Source organism: Hippoglossus hippoglossus, chromosome 2 (genome assembly GCF_009819705.1).
Source record: "Hippoglossus hippoglossus isolate fHipHip1 chromosome 2, fHipHip1.pri, whole genome shotgun sequence".
Lineage (NCBI taxonomy): Eukaryota > Metazoa > Chordata > Actinopteri > Pleuronectiformes > Pleuronectidae > Hippoglossus > Hippoglossus hippoglossus.
Window position 1 is genome coordinate 8,168,763 of NC_047152.1, and position 9,465 is coordinate 8,178,227.

Below are 9,465 nucleotides of genomic sequence, written 5' to 3' on the forward strand. Positions count from 1 at the left end.
AAAACTAAAATGTCCACCTCCTCGTGGAGTTAGAAGAAAATGAAAAACGTGCAAGTTCTGTTACCATTAGATCTTTATTTCTCATGTCACTTTGAAAGCTTACAAGGAGCTTACATTTAACTTGGGAATTCTCAAATGACACAAGCAAAGATTATATACAGTACTATAAACTGTCAGCTATGATAAAGGAGACCAAATGTACACATTTTTGTAGTTATTTCCGTAGCATATGTTTTTCTGTAAGGTATAGATATTTTTTGCCCATATCCATAAAGCATTCCATATTTCCATACTTAACTCTTTGCAGTTATAAAAATATCAGATATTTCTTAATTTCTTTCAATCCCTGTGTTGACAAGTGCGTCTTGATGCAACTCCTCAACATTATTGCTGCGTTAGCACAGTAGTAAAATTCTGGAACTCTTAAGTAAACATATATAGTAAAACATGGCTATTAGCAACTTTTTTCGTTTTGTGGTTCTTTTTTCCTCCTCTTACAGTTTTTCTTTAAATACTCGACACACTTTCAAAGTGCAAAAAAAACTGATCTGAAACTTAGGAGAGAAAAAAAAAAAAAAGGTGCAAATCATACTACAAACATCTGGTGAAAGCGTAAGAGGACATGGCACTTCTATAGCATGGCGTGGAAGTCAGAGCACGCACGTCTGGAGCGAGGGGATCTGGATGGCGTTGGTTTCTGCAGCTTGGCGTGTCCTGATATACGGTTTAGTTTGGCCATGAGCGAGTGTCATGATGAGATTGCCTGCGACGGTCCTCAGCCCTCACTTTAGCTTTGCAAGTAACGTAACGGAAAAATAATACTTCACATGATATCACCTTTCGAACCATAGTGGTTCCTGTGTTGTTATTAAGAGCCGCTGCTGACACGTCGACCTTCATTCTTGTCCTAAACAATTTAAAAACTGACTTAAATTGTCTAAACATCAGCACAGGAAGGAGCTCCCCTCCCTGACTACAAAAACTAAGGAAAAGTTTCTGCCTCTAAACAAAATCAGCTTAGTATCAGAGTTAGTTTAATGATTCAGCAGGTGATTGAAATGAGAGATCGGAGCTCGGTCACACCCGAGACAAAACACTGATGAATACTGAACTGAGTCTCACTCACTGACGAGTAAATAAAAAGTGTGTGATGAAATGCCAGAACATAGTGTGTGTGTGTGTGTGTATCTTATAAAGGCAAGGCATTTTCTGTTCCGTCGGAGTAACTCTTGAAATCTTTAAATATCTACTTTTAAACATTATCAATATCAACAAAATGTGCATGACCATTTTGTACACAGTGATTCATTTCCCGCAATGACGACTTGTAATCATGTACAGCATGGCGACACCCTCCCTCCCCCATCCTCCTCCTCGCACTGCCTCGGAGGACAAAGTCCACTTAAAGCACTTTACCTGAGGTTTCATTAAGAATGCTGCAATTTGCCTAAACAGGGAGTCTTACATACGCAAGAGCACACATGCACGCACGCACACTCGCAGACGCACACACGCAGCTTGCACACTCAGATGATATCCCTGCAGGTTCATCAAGCATGCTTTCAGAGGTTCTGGGGATATGACGCCTGCATTCAGAAGGGGACTCCAGTCTCGTCTGGGTTTTAGGGGGAGATCTTCAGCTCCTTGCTGAGCAAACTCTGAGTCCAGAGCCCAGAGTCCGACTTGGCTGCTGTTGTCGTTTTTCCCGGCGGGTTGAGCCGACTTTTGAGTCACAGCCAAATCCACGAGGGGGGTTCTGCTGCCCCCCCTGTCTTAAGAGGCAAAAAGAAGCTCTCCAAAGTATCTTCCGCTTCAGAGTTCAGTCTTTTTTTTTTTTTTTTACAGGCTGGGTTGGTGGCCCCCTCCCCACACCCGGGAGTTCAAACATGGTCAACTGGTATTGAATGCGTTGACCCCCTGACTTTAAACCCTCTGAACTGGCTGTGGTGTTGGGGGGGGTGGGCCTGGGAGAGCAGGGCGGGTAGCAGAGAGCGAATCACTATGGGGAGGAGGAGGAGGACGTTCTGCTTGTGGAGAAGCTGCAGGAAGCACGAGACAGGATTTGGCAGAGATTAGTAAATTCTGTCTGCAACTCAAACTAAACAAATGCTAGATCTGTTTGATGAAATCAGATGAACATCAGAGTATATTTAAATCCAGAGCTAAAAGAGGCCAAAGGATGCAGGACAGATGCCGACCTGGCGTTATTGTTATTGGACAAGTCGGGCATTACTTTAGCTCTCAAACGGATGTTCATATACCAGGTCTGACCTGGGTCAGAGTGGAACTGTTACCTCTGCAGCCTGTGGACCATGTGGGCCACCAGGGAGTCGGAGATGCTGGGGTAGGACTCCTCAGCCAGCAGGATGGCCTCCCTCAGCTCGTCCAGGACCATGGGGTTCCCGTTCACCTGCTCCTGTCTTGCCTTCAGCTGAGAGCGGGGAGAAGGTAGATCATGGAAAATGTTCAGTAACCAGTGTAAGAGAGAAAAGGAAATACAGCCTCTAATCAGACCAGTCACCCATGAATTTGTTCAGTGCTGGGGAATGAAACCATTTACATATTGTTCTGAGCCTGTGGACTTTCAAGGACCCCCTGCGGTCCGTCGACCCAGTTTTTACCACTCAAACTAACCCAAAAAGATAAGCAGTGAAAGCAGCCTCAGGTCAGTTCAGGCACAGACTACACCCTCGGAAAACTCCACTCTGAGTCTTGTGTTCAGCTGGGATCGTGTCAGTTCACTATTTCCAACGTAGAGAAGTCATGAGTGTAAACAAGACTAATCTGTGGCAAGCCCAGCTGTTTGTTATCCACATGTAGCTCCTTACCTCAGCTAATGCAGGAGTGATGACTGTGGCCAGGCTCTGTGAATAAGGCCTCTTTGGAATGTCTTTCGTCTGCGGACCAAACAGAGAGATGTGAGATGGGGGGAGTGGGAGTAACACAGCTTCACCTTGGGGGGGTTTCTTTTAAGAGCACAGCAGGCAGCTTTCCCCAAATAACACCACACCATCTTATCATGGGTTAGTTCTAAAAGTGTGATGAGGACGGCTTTTGCGTTTCTGAATTGTTTGACACAAACAACAAGACACAGGTTTGTCCTTTTCTACTGTCCACCTCGGACGGGAGACAACCACTGGTCTCACCTGATCTGCGGCCCCCGACTGGCCCTCCCCATTCTGCAGCTTCTTGGGGTTCTTCTCTCGGATGGTGAAGATCCAGTCATCACTGCCAAAGTCGTTCCCTCCCGACGCCTGGCCATCCTGCTCTCTGATTGGACAGATACCAAACAGGAAAGCACTAAGTGGAGAGCAATAACATGCAGACACGACTCGTAAGAAAGACAGAGGAATCAATTAGGATTCTGAAAACAGCAACTTACGAGTCAGACTCATCAGAACTGGACTCTGTGGTTCGAGACTGCTCTGCCTTCCACCTCTTGTACTTGTCCACCAGCTCGGTCAGGTACGAGGTCTTCTTCGCATGGCGAACAATCAGCTTATGCTTCAACAGCTCTTTGGCAGTTGGTCTCTGTGGAAGAGAAGAAAATGAGTCAGGGAAAAAGAGACTGAAAGCCTGTGCAGAGTAAATAGTCACATCTGCAAAGAAAACACTTACAAAACTGGGCTCTTTATTGAGACAGGCCTCGATAAACTCCTTAAGCGGTTTGCTGTAGTTTCCCTCCAGTGTCGGCGGGTTGTTCTTTGGGATGAGGAATAAAACCTTCATGGGATGGAGCTCTGAGTGCGGCGGCTCGCCTTTCGCCAGCTCGATGGCCGTGATGCCTAGAGACCAGATGTCAGCCTGGAATGCAAAGGGAGACACTGACAATTTTACTACTTCATTTTCTTCCCTGGACTCCCAGCTGAGATCCTCTTTCATGGGTCTAGCAGTGTTTCCAAACTTCTCTGTTCTAGGAGCTCGAAAACTCTGGAGAAGCTGTATTGAAGTGTAGGGTATGAATAAACATCAGTGGCTTTGAACGTACCTTAAAATCGTAGGCCGACTGCTTGATGACCTCGGGTGCCATCCAGAAGGGCGTGCCGACGAAGGTGTTGCGTTTGATCTGGGTGTCGGTGAGCTGGCCGGCCACGCCGAAGTCTGCCAGCTTTACCTCCCCTTGCTCGGACAGCAGCACATTGGCGGCTGCAGGGGGGGGGAGAGACGAAGGACAGACGGTGTGATTCGACTCAGACTAGACACCGAGCGAGAAGCTTCCCTACGTCTTCAGTCGCTTCTGTCAAAGCCGTTTATCTGCATCGCCAATTTATTTAATAAACAGGGAAACAACTGTCAAAAGCCTTTTAGTGCTCGCCTCCACTCCCCACTGACATACAAGCTACACAATGAATGAAACCCTGAGTGGACTCAATGCCATTAACGTGTTATGTGATATTGGTGTGATGCCATTTAGTCAGCTGAAACCTGTGTCCTCTAACAGCAGCACTCTCTGTCCGTCGGCTACCTTTGATATCCCGGTGGATTTTCTTCTCCGAGTGCAGATACTCCAGGCCCTTCAGGATCTCCCTCAGGATGGTGGCGATTTGGGTCTCGTCCAAGGATCCAGGCTCCATCTTCAGGACAAACAAAAATGGTGAGCTGCAGCTGTCGGCTAAGGCCAAAGATAAAAATACTACTTTTGTTCAGATTCAAAACAGGAGGCACAAAGATTGACAAATAAAATAGGAAAATGAAAGTTAGAAGTATTTTGGGCCTCGTTAGGCGTTTTCTGATGTGTCATTAAACCAGTTAACATGAGTAGGAAAGAAGTACAGAGCTCAGAACAAGAGTAACACTGTGAATCACTTACCAAGTCTAATGCTGAGCCTCCTCCTAGATACTCCATAATGATCCATAACTTAGAGTCCTGGAACAGTGGAGACAGAGACAGAAGAGAATGAGCTGTCGGTGATGAGCACAAGGCCGTCATTAAGGGCTCTAGTGCATTTGCAGCTCGTTCATTAACGGGGTTACTGGCTTATTGCGAGGTGTCAAGAGCCAGGATGCAGGTTATGATGTCAGCAGGGGGGGGTGGGCTTGGTGGGCGTCTAAACCAACTGAGACTAATCTGTTTTTAATTTAGGATTATTCAGGGGCAAGCGTGGGTAGAAAGAGAGAAATCCTTTTAAGTGTCACTAAATCTGAAGACTTGGAGGTTTGGTTTATGGGGTAAAATAACAAATATCACCTTCAGGTAGGAGCCGTAGTACTTGGTGACGAAGGGGCTGTCACACTGGCTCAGCACTGTGATCTCCTGCTGGATGTCTTCGATCTCGTCCTCGGCCTCCTCCAGGTCTATGATCTTGATGGCCACCACTTTCTGCGTGCGGTTGTCGATGCCTTTGAACACCTCGCCGAACGAACCCTTGCCAATGCGCTCCAGCTTGGTGAACAGCTCCTCCGGGTCCGCTTTGGTATTCTGGCGGTGATGGGGAGGGGGAACAAAGCAGGGAGGAAAGGGAAGGAGGGGGTTTGAAAAAAAAAAAAAAAGAGGAAAGAAACAGAAATAAAAAGGAACGTTTGAAAGGAAATGAATGTCGGGGAGTAAATAGGAAACGCCAGCAGGGGGCCATTCTTACAGGATACATTAATTCACTCATTGCGACACCTTGTGTTTTTGTACAGAAAACGACACAGGAGAATGAAAGGGAAAGAGTGTAATAACATGCGGATTAAAAAAGAATTGAAATAACACAAAACATGTGTCTGAATTACATTTTAGTCCTTCAATATCCAACTGTATCTTTGGGGTTTATCGTCCTTTTTCATCCCATTCACATGATTCAAATTGAAGATATATGCCAGTGTATTGATTAGTCTATTAAATGTCTAATGTCTTGTTTTGTCCTATCAACAGCCTAAAACGTATCCAAATTATATGTGGAATATTGCCTGACTCCTGTGCTGGTAGTGTATGAGTGATGTATGATAGAGACATCTTATTATAATGTATCTTGAGGCTATTATTTCAAACTGTGTAACGGCAGTCTGACAAAGGACCTCTGAATTTGTATTTCCAACTTTTCAGGGGTAGCACAGTGCAGCGTGTATATCTGAGCGTGGAATGAAAAAACCTAATCATACGCCGCAGGAAGTGAAGTGAAATGACTTAACTCTCCAGAGGCCGTTATGTGGGAAACACAAGAGCGGTCGCTGACAAAAACAACTTGCTTTTATGACCTCTTTTGAGCAGGGAGAGGGTCGATACGCATGTTTTGAGCTCGCAGAAAAACAGCCCTCTTACAAAAGAAGGGATCCTTGTGTCACCAGAGGAGATCGTGTCAGTGCCTTGAAATAGATTTGTGAGGAAAGTGTGGTGCAGAGCAGATGAAGAGGTGATAAAGTAATGAGTTATTCAATAAAACAGAGGGATGCTTTGTTGGGAGCAGGGGGGTGAAACTGGAACAAGAGCCTCTGGTCAATACTGACTCCTGCTGCAAACTTACAATGTGCATTGTTGGAGTTGGAGCTGTATTAAAATCAATGTTTGCATTGAATTCACAAGCAACAACTTTGATTCCACTCGCCTCAGTGTCCTGTAGTTACCTCCACACAGGATGGTTTGTTTTCCTCTGCACTCTATATCTGCTAGTTAGCAGGATTACGCAAAAACTACAGGATGGATCACCTCAGTACTTGATGGAGAGACAGAAAAACCTTCTAATCGCCGTTAAAATGTCCTAAATGGAGTGAAGCCTTCCTCAGTGGGTGTCTGCAGTTTGTCTCGTCTCCAGCATGTTCTCTCCAGATTCTGAATCTGCACTTCCAGACCAGATAAGCCTGCCACAAGCCGGCCCAGGGAATACAATGTGATGCACCAAGCCATTTACATTAGGAGCAGTTATCTCCTCTAGTTATCTATGCAACGCAATTACCCCCTATAGCAACCATCCTAAAGATAGCAGGCGAGAAACGAGGCTCATGTGTGACCATAGACTTCTTTTTAAATATACACTCACATCTGTTGTACCATGATTTGACTTACTTATTCTTATGCTCTTGTGTTTGACTGTTTGTGTGAAACTCGATGCCTGAATTTAATCTAGTTTCTTTCCTTCACTTTGCACAATTTGTAATTCACCTTATTCTCATGTTTTTCTATATTTTGATCTGCAGAGCTCTGCTGCCTTCAAGGGATGGAGGAAATATCTGAATCGTGCATCTCCATTCCTGTCTCGACAAGACGTGGCATTAGATTGCAAATTATAGTCGTTGTGATCCCATGAGTAGAGACAACATGTCCTACATCTGCAGCTTGGATACCAGGTAAGTGCGCAGTGCACGAACCAAAACAAGGAGTGAAGGAGTGGACATTTTGTTCCGGCACTGACCTCCACTACAAGCCCCACACACAGCCGTCTTACCTGCATCCCTGGCAGGTGTCCCTGGACGGGAGAATGGGCCATGGTGCTGCTGCTGCCTGGATGTGCGCCTCGTCCAGCGGCCGCAGCGCTGAGCTCCTCCCCGGCTTCACCTCTGTGCACAGTCCCGCTGAATGTCAGCAACCCTCCAGGACCAGTTTACCCAGACCCGTAGGGGGGTGGTGCTTTTAGGAGAAGGAAATGTCCTCCACACACACCGGAGCTCCTTCTCCTGCGTCGGAACAACCCAAGTCCCCCAAAAAACAGCTGAGCAAGCTAACGGGCTGCTGCTAGCTAATGCTAACCCTGGAGAAATCCGCAATGTTAGCTTGCTAACCGATGCTATGCGTTAGCTAGCGGGTTGAATCCAAACTCAGGGGAAACATGCTGCTGCAGCAAAGTCCACGTTGCAGAAACGAGGATCCAACAACAGATTTTTTATCCCAATGAGCCAAACTGTCACTTTGTGCTCGCGGATTCTCTCGCTGACAGGCTTGTCAGCTAGCTAGCATGGTTAGCTCGCTTGCTAGCCGACCTGACGAACGTTGTCAGCGGACGGACTGGGAGCTGGATCCGCCTGCATGCCGCAGATGTCAGCCACGGAGCGGAGGCTTGGGTGCAGCGATCCCCCCGCGGTTTATTCTTCACTTTGCACCGACTCGTCTCCGGCTACAGCTCCGGCATCCGCGCCGAGGATCGCCCGCCAGTGTTGTTGTTTCCCCCCTCTCACTTTCGTCCCGAACTCTCGGCCATCTTGTCGGTGCCCGTGACGCCAGGCTGGGCGGATCCGGATCCGGATCCGGATCAACAACAACACCCCGACCCCTCTTCTCATCCAGGTGATGGAGCTGGAGTCAGGTGGAGCCAAGGGCTTTAATATCTCCAGGTGAGTGTCTGTTTCTGCAGAGCCACACTAAACAACACAGCTACATGTGAGCTGGGGATTTGGTCCAAATGGTGAGAAGTCTTAAATAAACTATATATTATTAAACTGTTATATTGTGCATTAAAGCCTCTTGGATCCCATGCAGCAATGCGTAAAATCTCTGGACTCATGATGCACCTTAGGCCAGGCAGTTTTATTTATAAAGCACATTTCAAACACAAAGGTAGATCCAAGCTTCTGCATAAAGTACATAATCTGTATAAAATTGTTGAAGGAGTAAAATAATATAAACACAAATATATAGGAATGTGTAAAATAATACATAGTAATCAGTAACTTTATTACAACTACCTACAGATCAATAAAACAATATCAATAATTGTATTCGATACCATATAATTGTCATTGACAGCAATTAAATATATATATCTAGTATAGACCTGCAGAAAGTACAGGCATAATGTGCTGTTATTTGAGTTAAGCTCAGTTTAAAAGGTACAATAAAATATAATTTGTTGAGAAAAATCACAAAATACATATGAGCAAAAATATTATTTCCCAGCCCTGCACTACAGCATGTTCTCTCTCATAGCCAGTAACACTCATACAATATACTATTGCATGTCCATGCATGAAGATAATACACTAACATTGGGAGTATCAGCCTAAACTACATGTTTTCAGATTTTCCAGTTTGCAGTGCAGCTACATTTGAAGTGACGTTTCTCCACCGTGACCACAAGAGGGCGCCAGAGCACCAAGTTGTCCAGCAGCGTCCCCGTGTGACGTAGAGGCTGATTCCGGGCCAACGCCGGTGCAGCATCGCGTGCTGCGGCGCTGGAATAATGATGGGACGCTTAGGAGAGCATTAAAGGAGCATCTGATATCCCACAGTATCATGCAATACACATTAATATCCGAGGCCTGAGTACAGTACCTGAAACTGTGCATGCATGGTGCAGGCGAGTGGTGGAGAGAATCCACATGCATGACTCAAACAAGATATTACGAAGGCATTGCTGCAGGATTGCGTTAAGGATCTGACTCGTGAAGGTGCTATTACACAAAGAGATTCTGCAGGAAACGATACATAGAACGACACCACATGAAAAACCAGATTGCAGAACAATTACAACACTCACTCACACTAACATACACACACATACGCCTGTGTGTGTCTCTACAAATACATATTTATGCAGGAGTGTGTGCGCGCAG

The 9,465-nt window shown here is 45.9% G+C and overlaps 1 protein-coding gene across 2 annotated transcripts; it reads right to left on the reverse strand.

The window, feature by feature from the left end:
- Window positions 1-55: 55 nt before the first annotated feature.
- Window positions 56-8,161, reverse strand: stk24b (serine/threonine kinase 24b (STE20 homolog, yeast)). Of its 2 annotated transcripts, XM_034607337.1 has the most exons (11): window positions 7,365-8,154; window positions 5,189-5,419; window positions 4,811-4,867; window positions 4,466-4,574; window positions 3,989-4,146; window positions 3,619-3,804; window positions 3,383-3,531; window positions 3,147-3,270; window positions 2,829-2,897; window positions 2,295-2,431; window positions 56-2,039 (listed from the first exon to the last, which is right to left on the reverse strand). In XM_034607337.1, the coding sequence occupies exons 1-11, from the start codon at window positions 7,404-7,406 to the stop codon at window positions 2,000-2,002; spliced, it is 1,302 nt and encodes a 433-aa protein (XP_034463228.1). In that variant the 5' UTR covers window positions 7,407-8,154; the 3' UTR covers window positions 56-1,999. The 2 variants fall into 2 exon arrangements, with proteins under 2 accessions (XP_034463228.1, XP_034463236.1); XM_034607345.1 differs by lacking the exons at window positions 56-2,039; window positions 2,295-2,431 and adding an exon at window positions 2,495-2,714 and having other exon boundaries at window positions 2,747-2,897; window positions 7,365-8,161.
- Between the last annotated feature and the right edge of the window lie 1,304 nt (window positions 8,162-9,465).